This window comes from Trachurus trachurus, assembly GCF_905171665.1.
Source record: "Trachurus trachurus genome assembly, chromosome: 20".
Classification (NCBI taxonomy): Eukaryota; Metazoa; Chordata; class Actinopteri; order Carangiformes; family Carangidae; genus Trachurus; species Trachurus trachurus.
This window is the reverse complement of record NC_139911.1, coordinates 21,978,856-22,000,302: the sequence shown is the minus strand read 5'-3', so window position 1 is coordinate 22,000,302 and position 21,447 is coordinate 21,978,856. Positions and strand designations below refer to the sequence as shown.

Below are 21,447 nucleotides of genomic sequence, written 5' to 3'. Positions count from 1 at the left end.
ATAATGTGTCTTCAGCGGTAACATTCGACCAGATCACTGGTGTGGCAGCTCTGGTAGCAGCAGTGGTCAGATGTGTACGGCCAACGGAGCTGTGAGTCGGTCAGCTGTTGGTGGACGAGGCTCACAGTGAGATCTGGGACCGGAGGTTTCCTCAAGGACTGGGTCACGATTGTCAACTTCTGTCTGTCCCGACCCAGAGGGGACTCTGCCAGTCGTCTCGGTAATTAGACAAACATCAAACTGTGCACCGCGGTTAACGACCAGTGAGCAGCTGCTTCTTAACTTGACTTAACTTTGATCGTACAGTTCAACTGGTTGGAGTTTAATTGATTCGCCCACTTGAGAGGAACACCAGCTGCTTGTGGAGAAGAGGCTGAATCAGAGGGAAACACTAATCTGAGAGTTGATGACAACCTTAAAGAGATAGTTCAACATTTTGGCAAATTGGCCTATTGCCATAATCCCTACAGTTTTAGGGTTAGGTTCATTAGCTTTAATTGTCAGTGCAAGCTGTTTTTAGATGTAATGTAGTTCCGGCTACGCATTTGCCTCAAAAAGAACTATCTCTCGTAATGTTACGTTATTATTTCATAGCATCATGAATGTACAGATCACAACTTGTCCACGAGAGTGTTTCGGAGTTGTTGGATTGTGTATTTGATGAGTTTGATGAGGGAAAAGCGAAAGTACCGTGCACCTCTGTTGCGTTAGCTGAGCAGCTCGCGTCTCTGCCCCGCCAATCTAAAAAAAGCTTGCACCGACAATTAAAGGTAATTAACCTATCCCTAAAACCATAGGGATTATGGCAATAGGCGAATTTGTCAAAATGTTGAACTATCCCTTTAAGTTTTCATCTCCTGTTGTCTCTGCTTTAACAGCCAGGATATGTTCACCCACTACAGCAGGAGATGATCTGCATCACCACTAACTAAGCAGAGCAACGTGCTCGCAGTGTGAACACCCTGTAAGAGAATCGTTGATGTGCTACACAAAGAACTTGTCCACGTCCCCGTCCAATCACACGGGACGGTCAAAGGCTACTCGGCATGATGTCAGTGTCCTTTAAATCCTCTGGATCGACCGTCGTCCCCATCAGAGAGTCCACAGGCAAGGTGAAGGCGTCGTCGGCTGACAGCACCTCGACGACCTGCAGTGCCCCCTTACAGGTGGAAGGTGTCTATATGATGGGGGGGGGGCACTCTCCTTTAGCTCTATCGTCCGTTCAGCGGCTCGTTGTTTATCCTCCGCAAACACACACGTACATATATACACACACACGCACGCACAAATTGTCCTCCTGTGGTCCCTCATCTCCCGGTGGTGGGTTCACATGTCCAGTGGAGATGAGGAGGGTTGGCGGCCAAAGGGGGGGAGGGGTTACCAGTTCATCATGGAGCTTCTGTTGAGGGTCATGAAGAAGACTTGGCTGCTGCCTCCGGAGCGCACCGAGGCGAAGAAGACCTGCAGGGACGACACGGCACCAGCGTCAACATTAGTGTTGTGGTACATGAGACCGGTCTTGGTCTCAAGACATTTTCATGGACTTGGTCTTGTCTCCAAGTCCACCACAGCTGCATCTCTTTTTTCCTTCTTTTTTTTTTAAACCACAAATGTCTCTCTGTCACTCGCTCACTTCGGTTTATGTGATGTGATTCAATAACTTTAAGATAATTAAAATTGTTCTACTAAAGTATCTGCTTGTGTAACCATCTGAAAACCTTGGTGTCACCAGTGGGAGGAGACTTCAGCAGGTTCTGTGCTGTGTTCTTCTGTTCAATCCAAACTTTAGTTACATTAAATAGATTTTATATAAAATTATCTTTTCTTTATTCTCTTTTTTAGCTGAGGAATAATGTAAATATAAAGTCACATGAATATTATGAGTAGCACTGGTACTGAATACAGTACTGGTCTTGAAAATGGTCTCGCATTGGTTTGGTCTCCATCTGGGACTTGGTCTCACCCCCCTCAAAGTCTTGGACTTGGTCTTGGTATGCTATGGTCTCGACTCGACTCGACTGAGGGTTAGGTGGTCTTGACTACAACACTAGTGAACATGTCTCCATGGTTTTATTATTTCATCAATGTTCAGTAACATTGTCATTATCATTTTTATTACTGGTCTTTTTTAAATTTAATTATCTATTCTTCATTTTCTTCTACATTTTTTAAACACTCCTTCTTTTGTCCCTTTAGAAGGCATTCATGTCTCAGCTTACAAGTTTCATGTTTCAGCTTTAGTGTCAGCCTTTTCAACATCACTTCAGCTAATTCAGCTTTGCTTCAGTAATGCTGTTCAGCTTTCAGCATTCACTCATATTTCCTTCAGGAAATGCATTCTCTAGTTTTTATTTAATTATCAATTTTTGGTTTGTTTGTGTGTGTTTTTGGTTTTGTCCTTATATATTGTCTGTCCATGTTGCTCCTCTTGTTTCTACTGTCCTGTGTCATATGTGTTGTCTGTTAATCACCCATCTTGCACAATAAAAAAAAAGGGGTAAAGCGTCTGTTTTCTCTGGTGGGTTCTTCACATTCTGAGGATCAGTTTGAGCTGCGGCGGCGTAGGTGTGTTCACGCTCACCTTGTCATTCCTCTCCGACAGGAACTTCAGTCGCTGAGCTCGCTTGTGCATGAAAACTCCGTCGAGGTGTCCCGTTTCCACGGAGCGGATCTCAATGGCCTTCTCTCCCCAGCCCATGATCTGGTTGGAGTGGATGTAAGCTGCAGGGGCAGGAGAGGGGACACGCACACACATACACGCACACGCGCACACACACAGACAGAGGGGGAGGGGGTTGGACAGGAGAAGTCTCAGCACCTGTCTCACACCCAAGCCAGTCACACCTCGAGGCCTCCTCCGCCTCGCCTCCGGGAGGAAAATTATTGCAGCAGTTTCTGAGCGAGGAGAACGATCACGACCTCTGAGCTCCCCGAGAGAGAGAGGAGAGAGGAGAGAGGAGAGGAGAGGAGAGGAGAGGCCTGGTGGTGGGCGGGGTCATGTCAAAGCAACAGGTAATGCACTGGCTGAGGCTGGTGGTCCGGCCTGTACAGGTGAGCTGCAGCGCTACAGTTGCTGTGTCTGTGACTGGGAGGCTGCAGCAGCTTAAAGGTGGTGGATTATCTCTGGCAGCGTCTCAGCACAGAGAGGACAAACAGATCAGAGAGCAGAGGCTGCCACCTGCTGAGAATACAACCAGGATCAGGTCTTAGCTTTGTTTAGGAAGTGGAATGTTTTTTTTCCATGAATGAACTGTTCATTTTGTTGCAGAGGGAGGCCATCACTTGTTTGGCACTCGACTGATCGCACTTTGCTGCACTGTGCAATGTCAAACCTGCAGAATCGATCGACAGAGAGGACGGGGCGACAACATCCTCTGTTACACAAATAAAGCCTGTACTTGCATTACAGGAGGAAACACTCAACACTTGAATGCAGCACAGATTCAGTTATTAACAGCAGCTCTGATGTGACGGCCTCCTCCTGCTTGCTCCAGGTCAGTATAGACTTCATTTTGCAGCTGCCTCTGCTCTGGCTGGTCTGCTTGCACATCTAGTTTTTTTGGGGAAAAAAAAAGAAGCTGATCCCACCTGCCGAGGACTGGATCGACCAGCAGTGTCATTACAGCGCGTGTGCAGAATGAGAAGCGCTACGATGCAGGGGTTCTTTGCGTTTTTGTCGGGGGGCTGGGGGAATGGGGGGATGGGGGTTGGGGGGGGGGGGCGAGGCCGGGCTTGGCTGTGAGAAACTCTGGTCTGACAGTAAAATACAAACAAGACATGTTAACAGGAGATGATGTCCACACGCCAAACACAACACGTAAGCGCCGGTGCTTTGAGGACGGAGACACAGTCAGTCAATCATACAAGTTTAATCAATCAGGATACTGTACACTGACATCTGAGAATCAGAGTGTGAGGTGCCCGATGGAAAAAAACACACAGAGGCTCCGACTGACTCGGATCATAAGATCCAAGATCCATCCTTGATGTGCTCGGCTCCGCTCAACTCAGCCGTGTCCCGTTTCCCCTTCATGTGCTCTGATGAATAATAGATCGATTTAGATGCACTGCGCTCCGCTCTGATCTAACGCAGAGCTTTCATCTCACTTTTTCGGAGCTGCTGACAAACACTTTGTTTGGTTTGAGTTATTCTGGAGCACACGCAATCAAGGATGAAAAGAAGAATGGATAGGAAAAGTCCCACAGGAAAGATTTCACCGGTAACACTCGCACAGAACGAGAGGACAACACTCAACACAAACAACACACAAGCATTTCCCCCGACACGTAGAAGAGTGTGTTAAGAGATACTGTGTGTGGAAAAGTGTCCAGAGTCAGTTTATGTGTGTGTAGGAGTGGGGGTGCAGAGGTAATGCTCTGTGGGACATGTTGTCCACTCACAAACTCATGCATTAGATGAATGTCCAACACTTGACGTTAAAGGGATACGCTGAGTTTTTGGGTCGTCACACCTCTGATCAACTTATCTGTTAAGTGATGAGAATCTAGACAATGAATCCTTTCTGAGCCTCTGGTGGATCCTTCTGGTCTGGTGCTGCTGTGTTAGTAATGCTTCAATAACCCAAAGTAGACAACAGTCAGAGTGGGTGTTTTTTTTTTATTGTATAACATTGATTTTATGAGACATCAGATCGACTCTGGCTGGTTGAGAGTTGTGTCTGTAAGCAAGATGGTTGTTGTCCTGGCTGCCAGGAGGTCACATCACCACCACAACATCACATCCAGACAAGAGTCAGAGTGATGCAGCAACAAAGGTGCTGGCTTCACACCAACTAAACCATCCAGTCATGTCTCAGTGGTTTTACACCGTTTGATACAGATTCTACGTGATTTCCCACTGCAGACAGAAGCCCCTGAAGGCACCTTCATTACTGAGGTGATGATTAACAAACCTATCCTGACATCATGTATTTAAGTGTCAACCTTTGCATGATCAAAAGTCAATAAGGAATCAAGCTGAAGCAAAAAGATAGTTGTTGAAGGTTGTTGAACTAACGGGGATTTAACCCTGACTGGCTGCAGTGATGGTTTGGCTCCTTCATCATTTTTTCTATGGATTTTCAGCCTGACATAGATTATCTGTCCTGTCTGTTAATACAGACACTGTATGTAGAAAGTGTGACATGCAAAAAACAAAACATAAGGATTATATTGTCTCTTATCCTGTGGATTCTGTCGTTTGTTATTGTTAAAGGGATAGTTCAACACTTTGGCAAATTTGCCTACTGCCATAATCCCTATAGTCATAGGAGTAGGTTCATTACCTTTAATTATCAGTGCATGTTGTTTTGAGATCTGCGGGGCAGAGACGTGAGCTGCTCAGTGAACACAATGGAAGTGAATGGCACAGGTCTCCTGTCCCTCATCAAACTCATCAAGTACACAATCCAACAACTGCAAAGCACTCTAGTGGACAAGTTGTGACCTGCACATTCACCACGCTACGAAAGATTAATGTAACATTATGAGACAGAGTTGTTTTTGAGGCAAATGCAAAGCTGGAACTACATTCCAGACATGGAGTGATTTCAAAAGCGCACGTAGTTCCGACTATTTGCTTCATGTGTCGTAATGTTACATAACTATACATGATTCCTTCATAGCGTGGTGAATGTGCAGGTCACAACTTGTCCATGAGAGTGTTTTGGAGTTGTTGGATTGTGTATTTGATGAGTTTGGTGAGGGTTAGGGGACCTGTACCGTTCACCTCCATTGTGTTCACTGAGCAGCTCTCGTCTCTGCCCCGTGGATTTCAAAACAACATACACTGATAATTAAAGGTAATGAACTTACTGCTATGACTATAGCGATTATGATGATAGGCCAATTTGCCAAAATGTTGAACTATTCCTTTAAGGTTACGTGTTAATAAGGCTGTACCACCTCCACTGGTCACTTCTTCCTCCCATTTTCACAGAGCTTTGAATCACTCACTTAAGAAAATGAAGGCAAAAGCAGGAACATCATGTTGATGTGATGCAACACTGTCTCTGAACGTGTTGGCGTGACACAGTGAAGGGAATTAATCAGTGGCAAGTCTCTACTGAATGTTCTCATCATTTAGGATAAAGTTGAGCAGTCGGTTATTAAATATCCCAAAAACCTGTTGTATTCCTTTAAGCCGTCATGGAAACAAGTGAGTCTAGAGTCTTCCTTCTTGTTTAGAGGTGTAACTGAAGGCAGGAGGAGAGAGAGGAGTGTAGCTTTGAACGGAGAAGGGGTGTGGTAAATAGTGAGGGTGAAAAGATGATCTGCTGAGACCGCCTACAGAGGTCAGAGGTCAGGGGTCAGGGAGAAGCGAGCTAATTGGTTGACGTACCGACGGAGGTGGGCATCTCGCCCCACTGCAGCACCACGTCTTTGGTGATGCGTCCGTAGGTGTTGACGTAGACGCCCTCGTCCTCGTAGCACAGCAGCATCTCCATGCCATCCGTCTTGGGCAGCACCACAATGGCGTGCGGGGTCACCTGACCCTGAATCTGCCGGGGCGACACACGGGAGGGGGGGTTGTTGGAGGGGGGTGGGGGCGGGGGGGTTAGGAGCTGGGGGACCCACCCCTTAACCCCTCCTCCCCCACCCCCGAGAGACAAGAAACTGCTGCAACAATAGAGTCTCCCGCTCCCTCAGCCACGCAATCGCCATGGAAACAGACATGAGCACAGCATGATTCATGGTTTGCCGAAAGCAATGCGAGGCAGTTGCTGTGGTTACCGTCTCCTGCTCTCGTCCATCTCTGACTGTAACCAGACCAGGGTTAGAGGAGGACACACGTTCTCCCAGTCCATCACTCATTCATCACTCTCTCCTTCATTCACTCACTTTCACCTCAGTTACTCCTTCAGCTCATTCATCCACTCATGAGGCTGGCAGTGTGTAGCATGACATTATATTCAGTTATCATCTACTTCACATTATAGATACCTTATAGAACAAATCTCCTTGTTGTTTACAACTACTTCCGGGTAGAAAACCAGCATGAGAACAATAGTGACGGACGAGAGTTTCACTATATATCTCATTTTTCATGTCACTACGTATATCGCCGTTTAGACTAATCTGATGTTTGTAAAGTCTATAAAACCAACGATTGGACAAACATTACTATTTATGTGTGCATGTTTTTGTTATTAGTCATGGTTATCATACAGTAGATTAGCCGGGCTAACAGTTAGCTGTTTAACTTTAATAACTCAGTGACTCAATAAATGGTCCATGAAAAAATATTTTTCCAGCGGATATCTTAGTTACAACATGACTGAGCTAACTGGAGTAGTTTCATGTCGTGTCCGACAACGGGAGGGTTTTAACAGCTGACGTCCTGGTGTTAGCTTAGCTACCGCTGTTAGCTAAGCTACCGCCGTTAGCTTAGCTGCCGTTAGCTGTCCCTGTCAGCGGAGCCACTGATGCTTTCTAGACACTGTGATTCCCCCAAACTGAATAAATACCACACCTAGCAACACAAAACACACACACACAGAAATAGTAATGTTTCCTCAATCATTTCAGATTTGTCTAAACGGTGATAGGGTGTGAAATACATATAGCTAAACTCTCGTTGTCATTAGGGTTATGTGCTGGTTTTCTACCCGGAAGTAGTTGTAAACAACAAGGTGATTGGGTCTATGCAAGAGACAGATAACTTTATACAGTGTGTATAATACTTCTACACCTCCATGATGGAGGGTAATGTGTGCTGCTTGTATCCCTCTGGGGGTCTGAAAACAGCCCCCTCCCTTCCTCCCTCCCTCCCTCCCTCCGTCCCTGCAGTGGGATTGGTTCTGAGGCCTAACGGGCACAAATAAACCCACCACACCACCAAGTTCTCTCTGCATTTGGTGTTTTCCAGGCTTCACTTTGGGGGGGGTTGAGCCTCATAAGGATCAAACTCACAACCTCAAATCGTCCAGTCTTCTGTCACTGAGGTATGTGGTTGAACAAACAAGCCTTGTTTCCAGGGGCCTTTGAATATTTACACTAGGAATTAGTTTTCAAAGTTCACCTCAGACCTCAGGACTCCAGAACAGTCGTCCTATTCCCTCGTCTCCCCAGTTATTTGCACACGGACCTTGAGGGATTCTGAATCATCATTCCTCTGGACTGAAACTCACCAACCAAGTTGCCTGAAAATCGAACCCACAACCTCATAACTTGTCTACTGCAGTATGACTTTAGATAACTTTTGATGTCATGGGTTTGATCGTTATGATGCTCACTCAATCTTGAAGTCTTTGACAAGAGTCAAGTGCATCTTGTCGAATAGCTCAAGTTGTTAAAGGACCACTCCTCTGTTTTCAAGTGTTGGGACACAGATATTGGTTAAGTGTCTTTCTACAGCTAGTTTGTGGTGGGTTAGGGTCAGGGTGTGTTTAGGGTTTTAGCTTCAATGCTTGCAGGGCTCCAGACCTTTTCACCGGTTGCACTGTGCGACAAACTTTCTCAGCTGTTCACACCAGAAAATGATGAAGTGAAGCAGCAGAATGGGAAAAAAATACAATAACAGAGACATGGATATTTCTCACTTTGGCCCGATGCTCCGTAAAGCCCACTGAATGATTCCACTCTGGGTCAAATGATGCTATGTGTGCCATTAGTGACTGTATATGGCCTGATATGACGTCATTATATTGAAGGGGGCGGAGGTCTCCTGACTGTCCCAGGTGGAGGTCGATCTGACCATTCTCCCCCTGACAGGAGGAGGGGCGGGGTCAGACTGTCAGTCATCCACTTTAGTTTAAATTGCATTAACTTGAAGTTGTCTGGTCCACTCTGCCCACACTACACACACAGTGTAATAACACTGCCTTCATACAACCACCACGGGCACAGAGTGAGCTCAGTGTGTCTGTCTGGCTGCACCTGCACTCCGGTGAACATGTAGGGATCAGATCGACCAGTGAAGGACTGAAACTGTCAACTACAACACAGTCGCTTACAGGCGAGAAACTAACACAGCCTGATGAATAATGATCATAGATTCACATTCTGGTTGCAGTCTGGAGCCCCGCCTTAGTGAATCTTTAAATCTAAGAGCTTGATGAAAGATTTAAAGGGATAGTTCAACATTTTGGAAAACTGGCCCATTGCCATAATCCCTTTAGTCTTAGGAGTAGGTTCATTACCTTTAATTGTCGGTGCAAGATGTTTTTAGAACTGTTATGAGATAATAACGGAACGTTACGAGACAGAGTTGTTTTCGAAGCAAATGCAGAGACTGCTTACTGAAAAACTGCCCCCAAAGGGAACGCACATCAGCGCTTTTCCATGAATTTACCTCGAAAACAACTCTGTTCCGTTATTATCTCATAGCGTGGTGAATGTGCAGGTCACAACTTGTCCACCAGAGTGTTTTGGAGTTGTTGGATTGTGTATTTGATGAGGTTGATGTGGGAAACCAGGAAATTCCATGAGCCTCCGTAGCATAGCTCTGAGCAGCTCGCGGCTCTGCTCCGCCATTCTAAAAACAGCTTGCACCGACAATTAAAGGTAATGAACCTACTGCTAAAACTATAGGAATTATGGCAATGGGCCAATTTGCCAAAATGTTGAACTATCCCTTTAAAGACTCTTAGAAAAGTCAAATGAGCCGGTGTGTGAGAGGACTGCTTGACTGTAAACACCAGTGGTGCCGTGTATATTACAGAATCATCTTCTTTTTTTGTCCCTGCAGCTTCAGGACGGTGATCCTGATCCAGTGTGGCGGTGCAGTGGGAGGTTAGGGATGAACCAGCGTGACTCTTACATGTGAGGGGATGTAGATGTCGTAGGGGTTGCCCGAGTCCACGTCGATGACATGGAAGCCCACGCTGGAGCCGTAGATGACCTTTAGCCTCTGTCCCTCCTCCACGGTCAGGTCAACCAGCATGGGACGGTGCTGCAGGTCGGTGAAGGACTGATGGAGAGAGAGAGGCAGGGATTGGTCAAACATCTGAGGCACAGGAAATGCTCAGCTTCTTCTGCTTGTTAGGTCAAAAACATTTTCTTATTCGCCTTTACAGGAATTCCAACACGTGGAGCTCACGCTCACACATCTCACCTTGAAAGCCATGAACTTGTGGTACGGTTTGGGCGCCCAGGCGTAGATCTCCACCGAGTTCTTCAGGGCAATCACCAAGAATTTAATCCTCTCATACTTCACTGCAGGACAGAGCACAGTCACAACAATCAGAGTGTGTTTTAAAAAAGCATGTATGTTCACCGGTTGCTTTGGAAACCTGTGAATATCTTAGGCTACGTTTACACGGAAACGATCTGAACAGAAAACGCAAAGTGGCGTTGCGTTCTCACTTTTTATTTCACGTTTAGACAAGCGTTTTTTGGGGGGAAACCTGTGTGCATACGGTGACGTAAAAAGTTTGTGGAACCCGACATGTTTGTTGTTATTTTCCTGTACTGGCGCATGTCTGTGATGTTAACGCATACGCAATGTGAGCAGATCGGGGCAGACTTTTGAGTTTTTACCCTTTAGACGGGAACGCAGTGGTGGAGTGTTTTTAAGATTTCCACTCTGGAGGGTGGTTTCACTTTCTTTCTTCTCTGTTTTTGGTGTTTCTGTGTGGCAGCGTTACGGCGCCACACACGCTCCACACAGGCCTGAAGTATGTACAGTACTACAGCGTTTTCAGTCGTTTTCCGTGGAGCCGTGTGTACGCAGAGAAAGATTGTTTTGGGTGAAGCTCCGTTTTCTGGTGGATAAGGCCTTAACGAGCCTGTAGTTAGTCAATCAGCTGAGAGTAGAGCAAGGCTTAAACACACAAATTTAAGAATGTCCAGACCAACACATGAACGAGTTTTCTCACCGACTTTGTAGTGCACACAGCCCTCCAGTTCTCCGACAGTGATCCAACCCTGTTTCTTCTCCACTTCAGGGTCGTTGTGTAATATCCTGTTCCTGAGCCAGGACAGGTAGTAAACACGCAGCTTGTTCTTCTTCCCTGGTTTAACAAAGAAAACAGTTCTCAGAGATATGTGTTTCTGTGAAGGTTCCAAGTTTCACCTTTTCTTCCATTGTTCCATAAAACCAAACAGCCTCATTTCATTTCATTAAAGGTACACCGTGTAGGAATTCCTCCCATCTAACATTGTGGTTGTATATAACAAGCAACTCAATCGTATTTTTCATGCTGCATTCACGTGAAATTGGGCAGACGGCAGACGGACGACAGCCGCTGCACGTAACGGCATAAACAAGCCTCTATGTAAACAAGTGGTCCGTCAGCACGAGGTAAAACAATACATGTGACAATATGTTGTTATGGCGATGTCGTATTGTTTACCTGACCCACGTTTTACCGGCTTTCTCTGGACTTCTGTGACTAAAATGACATCTGGTTTGTTACCGACGGCCGTCTGCCCGACTGCATGTGAATGCAGCATCAGTGTAACGAAATAATCGATTTTCGTGAATAGATAACAGGAGAAATTACACAATGTCCCTTTAAGCCATCAAAGCCTGATCTGATCAGTGAAGGCAGCACAAAGACAGAAGCCAAACTTAGCAAAAAATAGAAACATCTTTGTCATGTTCAGCATCTTGTTTTGTTTTCTATTTGTACTTCAAACCAGTGGGAGGCACGAGTTTGAGAGACAGTTAACCACAGGGAAACAGGAAAGACTGAGGAGAAAAACAATTAGAAAGTCTCAAATGAAACATCAACAAAAACACTTCAGGAAAACCGAGGATTTCAATCTAGTGCTGAACAAACGGCAAAAAGCCAGAAAAATGAAGACAGTTTACAACATAATGATGAAAAAAGAGACGGCTTGTTATAAACCTGCAGGTCAGAACACAGTGACCTTTATGAAAAAAGATTTCCCCAGCAAATAAGTTCTTCTTTGTGTCACTACATAACAAAATAAGCTCAATTATGCCCTAACTATCTCTATGCAGCATTCAGCTGTACCTTTCATTAACTTGGAGCCATCAGGACCTGCTGCCACAGAGAAAATAAAAAGATGAATGGCTACATTCAACTGTTTGAGAATCATGGTGGACATTTTCAGGTCTCCACTGTGAAGACGCTGATCGTGCTGCACTTGTTTGTTCACACGAAAAGTGACAAAAATTACAAAAAAAAACCAGCCCAGGGGGAAACTCTGTCCCTTGCTCTTCTCTCACCTCCACACAGCTGACCAATCATGGTGTGAAGTGGGAGTGAAATCTGTTCAAATGTTAAAACTCAAAAAAAAGAAAGAAACTGTTGGATGCAGCCTCCTGATCTGATGTTGTTGATGTCCTGTTTTCTGACAGGAAACCAACCCTCAGAATTAATTTCAACCTCAGCAACGTGACCATTACGGATACTTTGCAGTTGAATTGCTGCTGCAGGTTGTCGGGTTTGAAGAGGTTGGACCGACCTGAGATGGTGACCAGGACGTTGAGTCCCTCCAGGACGTCCATCTGTTGGAAGCGCCGTCGGTTGATCAGGTTGTAAACTTTGCCCTGGCCGCTTCGGTCCAGCAGCATCAGGCCGTTCTCTGTCCCCACCAGCAGGTTCACTCCTGCACACACACACACACACACACACAGATACATGTCTGGTTATTGCTGCCCGGTCGGTGCATGACTAATGTGAATGTGGTGAAGCTGTTGTTCTGAGACCGTCTCACCCCAGAGCGCTGCGCAGAGGATCTCGGAGTTGAAGCGTTTCTTGTACTTGCGGATCTCGGGCGTGTCGCTGTGCGGCCTGATGTTGGTGGGGTTGACGTTGACCACCGAGATCTTCCTGGCCTCGTTGAGCCGCGCCTGCTCCTGCTCCGCCTTCAGCAGCTCGTCAGCAAACAGCGCTGCAACGGAAAACACGGTGACGCGGCTCGTCGTCAGCTGGCTGATCTGACTCACCGTTTCTCAGCGTTATGAGAGCGTTTTCTTTGTTGTTATGGATGACCTCATTTCTAACTGTGGCATCTGAATGAATCACAACCACTAAGTTGATGTTATAGTGTGAAAGTAAAATTAAAAACATCAAAGACCCTTTCAAATGATCAAATGATAGATCTACTGTGATGCTGTGATAAATGATTTGATGTTTTTTTTTTTAAATTTAAATAAAATAGAAGTTACATAAAAGCTTTTACCATCATCATGAAAACTTTGGTAACACTTTATTTGACGCCTATCTCTACAACGCATGATAACCATACTTATAATGAGTTACAATGCAGTTATAGCACTGTATAACTATAGTTATAAACACTGATAAATGATCATAATACTTTATAACAATAATCATAACACACTATAAAGCATTTTATCAAGACTTATAAGGTCAGGTATTATAATACGTTATAAATGTTAGTAACTCACTGACAATGCCTACATCGATAATGCATTATAAATATAGTTAGAATTGGCTTATAAATGTGTGTAACATTTGTATCATGTTGTAACATGTGTATCATTATAAACACGCATGAATTATCATAAAGCTTTATAATAATACAATACAATACAAATGTGGTTTTTGTTATAAAGTATTATGATCATTTATGAGTGTTTATAACTATAGTTATCCAGTGCTATAACTGCATTGTAACTCATTATAAGTATGGTTATAATGTGTTATAGAGATAGGCGTCAAATAAAGTGTTACCAAAACTTTTTTTTTATAGAGATTTCAATACAATGGTTACAAAACTTGTTTGTTTGTGACTTGTTCTTTTTCTGAACTTTAAAGGAGCCATACCATGCCCTGTTTCCACAAGTTAAAATAGTTCCCTGGTGTCTTTAAGGGAACATTTTGTAAAACCACATGGATTTCAACCTAAGGAGCCTGAAAATTACAGATTTTTTGTCAATTCTCACATTTTGGGGGCCAGAAGTCAAGACAAACACCCAGATATTATGTTAAAGAACCTTCAAAAAGTGATATTTCCATAATATGTCGCCTTTAAATATGTTTGTGTTCAGCAGGATGCTGTTTCTCTTACTTCCCACACTGGTGACAGTCTGATGATGGTACCAGCTCGGTGAGGCTTCTTTCAGACAGAGAACGTACCTGAGGCAGAGCTTTTGTCATCATCATCATCATCATCATCAGTAGGGGACGTCCCGTAGACCCTCGGATCAACAAATGGTGTGAAGGAAGACTTGGAGCCTCCGCTGCTGCCCATCCCATACTGCAGGCCACAGAAACACAGGCTCAGTCACATGTTGTCTCACTGTCTGTTAGTTTTGGGAACTGAATGAAACAGGTAACTGTCAAAATAAAGGAAAGACATCGACATCGTTTGTTGGCCTGTCCCTTGTGTTGTAAGAGTAAAGCAGCAATAGGTCCAGGGATAAGTCCACTTCTTATAGAATCTCAACTACACTTGCAGTGTCTCCTTTATTTAGTCAGCTACATGTATCATGAGCTGAGGAACAGGGAGGAGGATATGTTCTGGATCAGAGGCTGGAAAACTGAGAGAGGGGGAGGGAGAAAGAGCGGGGGTCAGACAAGTGGAGCGGGGAGGGAAGAAATCCAGTTTGTTCCATCTGTGGGGAAAACACAGGAGCCAAAGTGGAGCTGATCTAAATAGGACAGGTCAGGAAATTAACGGTGCCGCATGTTGTCATGTTTGATTCTCATACTTCAAGACTCATTTCCCATGAATCCTTTTTCTCTCGTGGTGCAAAGACGTAAAATAGGATGAAGCTGGGCAGAGCAGCCAAACGACTGATTGTTTGATAAGGTGAAACGTCTTCATGCCATTATTAATGGCTTGAGCCTTGTGTTTAAATGGAACTATGCTGCGTCAGATTAGATCTTCAGAGGGAACCAGCAGCACAGTACTGACTGTTGACACAAACACAACAGCACTGAGTTTGTTCTCTCAGTGCTTCATGCAGCTCCAGCGGTGCATTCATGTGCATTTCTACATTCTATGAACTACCTCTGTAATGAAGCCTCTCAGCTTGTGGGAATCACTACTAGCTGGGTTTACATGGAGCCAAATATTCCAATTAGAAATTTAGATGTCCAAACTGAATGAAAACGGTCCATAAACCATTCAATTTGCCAATCAGAATAAACAAGCCCAAACAGAAGGACATTTCACTCGGTTTCAGAGTGATTTTCTTCAAGGTCCAGTGTGTAAAACGGGGGTAAAACCATGATATCCAGCATTCAGATTCTAGTTGGCAGCGCTCACAAAAAAACCTGTTTATCACGACAGGGAGTATTTCAGGAGCATGGAGCGATGAGATGAAGATCTAAACCATTTTACGATATAGTATGCATATTCTTCTTCGTTGGTTTATTCATGTACACGGAACTCGCGAAACGTGCTCTCTGGCCGGCTGGATTGTCTGTTTGGGCTTCCGTACAAACATGGCGGCGCAAGATGGCGACACTTTCTAAAGCAAGACCCTTGTTATATGTATATATAAGAAGAATTATAAGGCAACAAAAACCAAACAGATTTCATTCTATAGTGATAATACAGCCCAGACTCGACGTCACTCACCACCCACTAACTAAATTCATGCAAAACCGCTGATGCGCGGTCCTGTCGGGGGCAATTTTCCGGCAAGCAGTCTCTACATTTGCCTTGAAAACAACTCTGTCAGGTAAGGTTCTGTTATTATCTCATAGCGTGGTGAATGTGCAGGTCACAACTTGTCCACCAGAGCGTTTTGGAGTTGTTGGATTGTGTATTTGATGAGTTTGATGAGGGAAACCAAGAAATCCCATTAGCCTCCGTAGCGTAGCTCTGCTCCGCCGTTCTAAAAATAGCTTGCACCGACAATTAAAGGTAACAAACCTACTTGTAAAACTATAGGGATTATGGCAATCGGCTAATTTGCCAAAATGTTGAACAATCCCTTTAAGAACACTCAGCACATGCCACACGGCAGCAAAACTTCTGTTCTGAATAAATGCAGTGGCACATGTTAACACCAGATCGGATTAGATCATATTAAACTGTAAACAGTCAGAAAGAGGAAGAAGAGTCCATGTAAACCCATTAGTCTCTATTAGTTACAAGGTGAAGCAGCTACTGGAAACACCTGCTACTCTCTGTTCATCTGAACCAGAACCAGTGATTTACTGCATCGTGTGTTTGATTCCCAGCAGCACCTGACTCTAGACCAGTTCAACCTCCCTGGTGTCTGATGGCTGCCGGTAGTTTCCCACCAACCAGCTGGTGACAGGGTTGTGGGCAGGTGACGGGGTGAACGGGGTAACAGGGTGGAAAGGTGACAGGGTGGCGGTCTGTCGGGAGCAGGTGTAGGTGGGGTGGGGGGGCAGGGGGGCGGGGGGCAGGGGCAGGGGGCGGGGTTTGGGGGCCGGTATTTGGGGTGCCACTCCACCTACTTGGACCCCAGAGGCGTCGCCAGGGGAGACCAGGGGGGAGGTGCTTTGTTGCACCAAATCGGGGAGATTGGCGTTGCCAGGGAACAGATTAGTGTTGCCGAGGAAACCGTTGCTGGCGGTGGAGCTCCGCCTCCGTTCCCCGTGCTTCTGGAAAAAGAGAGAAAGGAGGAGGAGGTGGGGGGGGGGCTACTGTGTGGCGAGGCTGTGATTGACAGGTCAGGGAGGAGCCGGACCCCGCTGTGTGCAGGTGTGTTTGTTTCTGTGTTGGTGCTGGAGGGGGCGGGTGGGCACTCAACACAGAGGCTTTCAGCAGAGGAAAGTACACACGTTGTCTTGAGTGTTTCATACAGTAGTCTGCACACACACACACACACACACACACACACACACACACACACACACACACACACACACACACACACACACACAAAAACACACACACACACACACACACACACACACAAAAACACACACACAGGCTGCTGAGACCAACATGTCTCCTGTCTGGCCAGCGGGGGGGCTCCTGGAAATCGATGCTTCCTGTGGATTTTTCGGTATTTCGGGCTTTTGATTGTTTACTTGCTGACATAATGATGATGAACACATGAACACACATTGAGCTAAAACTCTCACTCCATTAATCACTGAAGTCCACAACAGAGAATCAACTCATTAATGAACTTTGAGTCTGTTTGATAAACAAAAATGTTAAAAAACCAGCTGCTACCAGAAAAAATAATGACTGTAAATGGAATCTGTTTGAGGTTCTTATAGCTCACAGGCTGAACAGAGATGAACACTGTCAGTATTTTTATTACTAACCAATAAATTATTAATTGATCAATGAATAAAATAAACAGTGATTGATAAAATAATAATTTACCATATTTTACAATAATACAGAATCAATTAAACTAAATCCCTGACATCAACCAAATGTATTTAATTAACACATTGTGAAACTCTCACTGACCTAGATTATGTTCTCACCACACACACACACACACACACACACACACACACACACACACACACACACACACACACACACACAGCAGAACAACAGCAGCCAGGCGTGTAGAGCTGGTGAATGAGTCTGTTGGTTTCTGCAGAGTCAGCCGGGTTACATGTCAAACCCCCAGGTCAAAGGTCAAAGTGAGACGGCTTACCTCACGCATCATCAGGGTGCCGTCCTGGGAGCTGTTTCCATACGCGTCACCGTGGGCGTCGTTATGTCCTCCCATCATGCCAAACGGCTCGTTCGCACCCTGACTTGCAGCTGGCCTGGAACACACATGTGAACATTTTTCTCTTGTTAAGACTAATAATCTTTTACATTTTCATACAAAATGCTCTTTTTCATTCAACTATTATTCATTAGTTTATGTGCAAACCGATTCTATGGGTTTTGTTCAACACACAAAATAAACTTTAAAGCTTAGTGCTGCTTGATTATGGCAAAAATCATCATCACAATTATTCTGATCAATACTGATATCAGAATTATATTTCACACAGTTACTTGTTGACTTTAAACAACGTGTTGTGTCTCTGTAGTTTCCATTATACACAGTGTAAGTTAAAGTTATCTGGGTGTGGGACAGCAGCCAAACAGGACATGGTCTCTCCTGACTTCATACAGAACCAGCAGCTCCTACATAGAGATGTTACTTTGTGAGAGAAAAAAGATAATAACAGAATTCCCATGCTCCTTTACTTTTTATTTTGTACTATGCGGTTCCCATTTAAAGGGATACTTCAACATTTTGGCAAATTGGGCCATTGCCATAATCCCTATAGTTTTAGCAGTAGGTTCGTTACCTTTAAGTGTCGGTGCAAGCTATTTTTAGAACGGCGGAGCAGAGCCGTGAGCTACTCAGAGCTACACTACGGAGGCTAATGGGATTTCTTGGTTTCCCTCATCAAACTCATCAAATCCAACACAAGCGTGGTGAATGTGCAGGTCACCGGAGCGTTTTGGAGTTGCTGGATTGTGTATTTGATGAGGGAAACCAAGAAATCCCATTAGCCTCCGTAGCGTAGCTCTGAGCAGCTTGCGGCTCTGCTTATGACAATGGGAATGGGAATTTACACACCCAGAACAGCCAGATAATCGTTTTCCTCATTAACCCATGTGGGTATAATGTAGTTATGTAGTGTGTGTGTGTGTGTGTGTGTGTGTGTGGTTAAAAATCAGCCTTGTTTCAACTGTGACCTTGTCCAACAGTGATGTCACAGGATGCTTCTAAGTCCCTGTCATAACATTAGTCCTGTCCACACTGATGTGACCTGTGTGGATAACACTCACATGATGCGTGGTATATCGCTGACAGCCACTGATCCGTCGTTGGACCCGCCCTCTCCCTCCTCATCCTCGCTGCTGTGGGACTCCTCGCTGGATGACGAGTAGTCTGTCACTTTGACGGGCGGGCGGCTGGTCTCCTCCCCCTGTCGCAGCTCTCTCAGCTCTTTGGCCAGAGCCGTCAGGTCCTGCAGGACAAGACACCAAACACACCGTCAACTAACTCTGCTGTTTCCGTGGTGATGCTCGGGGCTGGGTGGGAGGGGTCTCAGCTCCTGCTTTAGCGTTTCAGCTGCATTCATGCAAAAAATACTTTTTTGTGAGTAGGTTTTGTATTATTCTGTCATTTACCTTTACCACTTATGATTCATATCTGGAGGGTAAATCCATTCATCTGCTGATTATCTTTCCCCATTAATTGAATAATCATACACTGATTGTTTGTTGTACATAACGTACAACAGTAGAAAATGCTCATTAATTTCTTAAAAGCCAAACTTGTGTCATCAAGTGTTTTGTTTCATCCAAAACCAAAAGATAATCATCTCAATATGGTTTTTAAACAATAAAAGCAGCCAATTCAAACATTAAAACAAGACAATGTTTTGACTTTGAACAATAAACTGATAATCAAAATATCTGCTGACTGATTTCCGGTGCCTTTGCTGTTCTACGTTATTAATTGCTGTTTATTCCATAAATATGTCACAGTCAGTGTGTGTGAGCTGTGGAGGGGTTCGGTCAGAACGTGTTTCACGATGGGAGCTCAACTCTCTGGTGAGAAGTCGGACTGGCATTTCATTAAATTTGAGATCGATATCATACGGCACACAAAGTGTTTCATTAGCTCAAAGTGTTGATTATGAGAAAGTAATTTACTGGTGGGAGCAATTTACATTTTAAGTGACATTCTGGCGTTGGGCTGAGGCGTTCCCACACGGCTGGGAACCGTGAAACCTCCTTCAGCCACATTCAGAGGTCACAGGAAGCTGCATCCAGACATTAACCAGCGCCATCTGGACGCACCAACCTGCCGTCTGATTCAGACTGCACGGACGGAGCCAAGTCAACCTGAGACTGTACATGTGTGTGTGATCTCTATGAGACATTTTAAATGTGTGGTTGAATGGTAAATCAGGATGCAGACGAACATGCTTTTGGGAACACTGTAGATCTGCTTCTTGGTACTTTTAGTTTTGTGTTTTATATATGTTTTTGCTTTCATTGTCTTTCACTGTGTTTTAGGTGCATGTTTTTTAGTGTACCGTATTATAAATGGCTGTAATTTTTTCCATTCGTTGTGCTCCAGCTGTCTAGGCCAGGACACTCTTATGTAATAGATTTTAATTCTCAATGAGTCATTTTCCTGGTTAAAAAAAAGGTTAAAATCATATTTAACCTTCTATTGTAAATGTCATTTGAAACAGGAGCCCAACTAATAAATCATTCATCTGCAGCTATATTTCTTGAATTGAGTCTTTTTAGGTGAATTAAGCTGTTTCATTTTCACTCACACCACTGTGACTGTCATGTACAACAAAGCATCAAATCCTCACAAAATATTTATGTTTCTGCTTTAAACTGACTGATGTGAAGCATCATTTACCAAAAACACTCAACTGCTGCTTAATTATCTTGTTTGATTGTCTAATTATTCAACATCCTGACTTTCTATGTGGTTTTGGACAAGTAATGTTGTGATTTACATGGGTACAATTATAAAACAGAAGAAAATGAAATGACCAGATAAACTAGAACAGACTAAAGAAGTTGTACTTTTGGTAATAAGCCATTTGTAATTGAATGAAGGAAGCCTCATGTTAAACTCTATAACTAGCAGTGAGCCCCGGGAAGCAGTGATGTGTTCAGGTCTTTCAGTTCTTGTACGGAAATCCTGAGATTATTTTCTTGATCCCGAACAGAAAAGGAGAATAATAAAATGGTTTCTGTGGCACAGTGCAGGCCGTTAGTGAGGCTCATTTACATATCAGCCAATTACTAAGAGGGAGGGGGCAGCGAGCAGGGGGGGCAGTGCAGGAGGAGGAGGAGGAGGAGGAGGAAGACTAGGAGAGTCCAGCTAGACGCTTCAATGCAGGAGTGTAAAGGGTTAAATGCTAAAGGTTAAAGTTGGAGGTTCAGGGGAGCGTGCGTTTATATTCAGTCGGTGGCATCTTCACTGTCAGAGGTTAAGTGGCAGGAAGTGGACAAGGAGCTGTGACTGAGGTGAGGGGGGGGGGGGTTATCTTACCAACTCCTCCTGGTGAGAGAGAGAGAGAGAGAGAGGAAGAGAGGAGAGAGAGAGGGAGGGAGGGAGAGAGGAGAGAGAGAGCGTGACTGTGGAAATGAAACATGAGCGCAGAGATGTCTGAGATGATAACAGGGAGTAAGTGGATAAACAGCAGCGCTACAGTAACTGATCGTCCATCATCAACATCTTCAGAGGAAAACACAGCACAGAGCATCGTCCAGTCAGAGACTGGGGGGGGGGGGGGTTCAGCTGAGCAGGTTTTGATTGACTGCGGTTAGAAAGGATTAGCTCCACTACTCATTATGTATTCTGTAGATATGAAGTGCTGGTTCACTCCGTGTGTTAACAGGTATAACACTGATCCAAATCTACTGTTACCAGTTTTGATATTGAGATTAATATTAGTATAAAATCCATTATCAATCAGGTTTAGAGGTGATTCAAAGGGTTAAACATTGGGCGTTCTGTATAAATATGGGAATGGAGGCAGTCCAGAAGACCTTGAAGGATGAAAATGAGCTGCATGTGTTTTTAAAGCTGTGCATTGCAGCGGAACTGGACTCGCTGAAAATCCACCTATC

The 21,447-nt window shown here is 44.6% G+C and overlaps 1 protein-coding gene across 1 annotated transcript in view; it reads right to left on the bottom strand.

The window, feature by feature from the left end:
- Positions 1-817: 817 nt before the first annotated feature.
- The window catches only part of tnikb (TRAF2 and NCK interacting kinase b), a 65,991-nt gene continuing 45,361 nt past the window's right edge, over positions 818-21,447 (bottom strand). Inside the window, exons 23-34 of the mRNA XM_083995043.1 lie at positions 18,625-18,806; positions 17,486-17,600; positions 16,317-16,463; positions 14,016-14,136; positions 12,628-12,804; positions 12,376-12,519; positions 10,818-10,952; positions 10,055-10,155; positions 9,761-9,910; positions 6,341-6,500; positions 2,582-2,721; positions 818-1,461 (exon numbers count right to left, since the gene is read on the bottom strand). Coding sequence (XP_083851169.1) covers positions 1,378-1,461; positions 2,582-2,721; positions 6,341-6,500; positions 9,761-9,910; positions 10,055-10,155; positions 10,818-10,952; positions 12,376-12,519; positions 12,628-12,804; positions 14,016-14,136; positions 16,317-16,463; positions 17,486-17,600; positions 18,625-18,806 — 1,656 coding nt within the window. The 3' untranslated portion in view covers positions 818-1,377. The remainder of the gene's footprint in view (positions 1,462-2,581; positions 2,722-6,340; positions 6,501-9,760; positions 9,911-10,054; positions 10,156-10,817; positions 10,953-12,375; positions 12,520-12,627; positions 12,805-14,015; positions 14,137-16,316; positions 16,464-17,485; positions 17,601-18,624; positions 18,807-21,447) is intronic.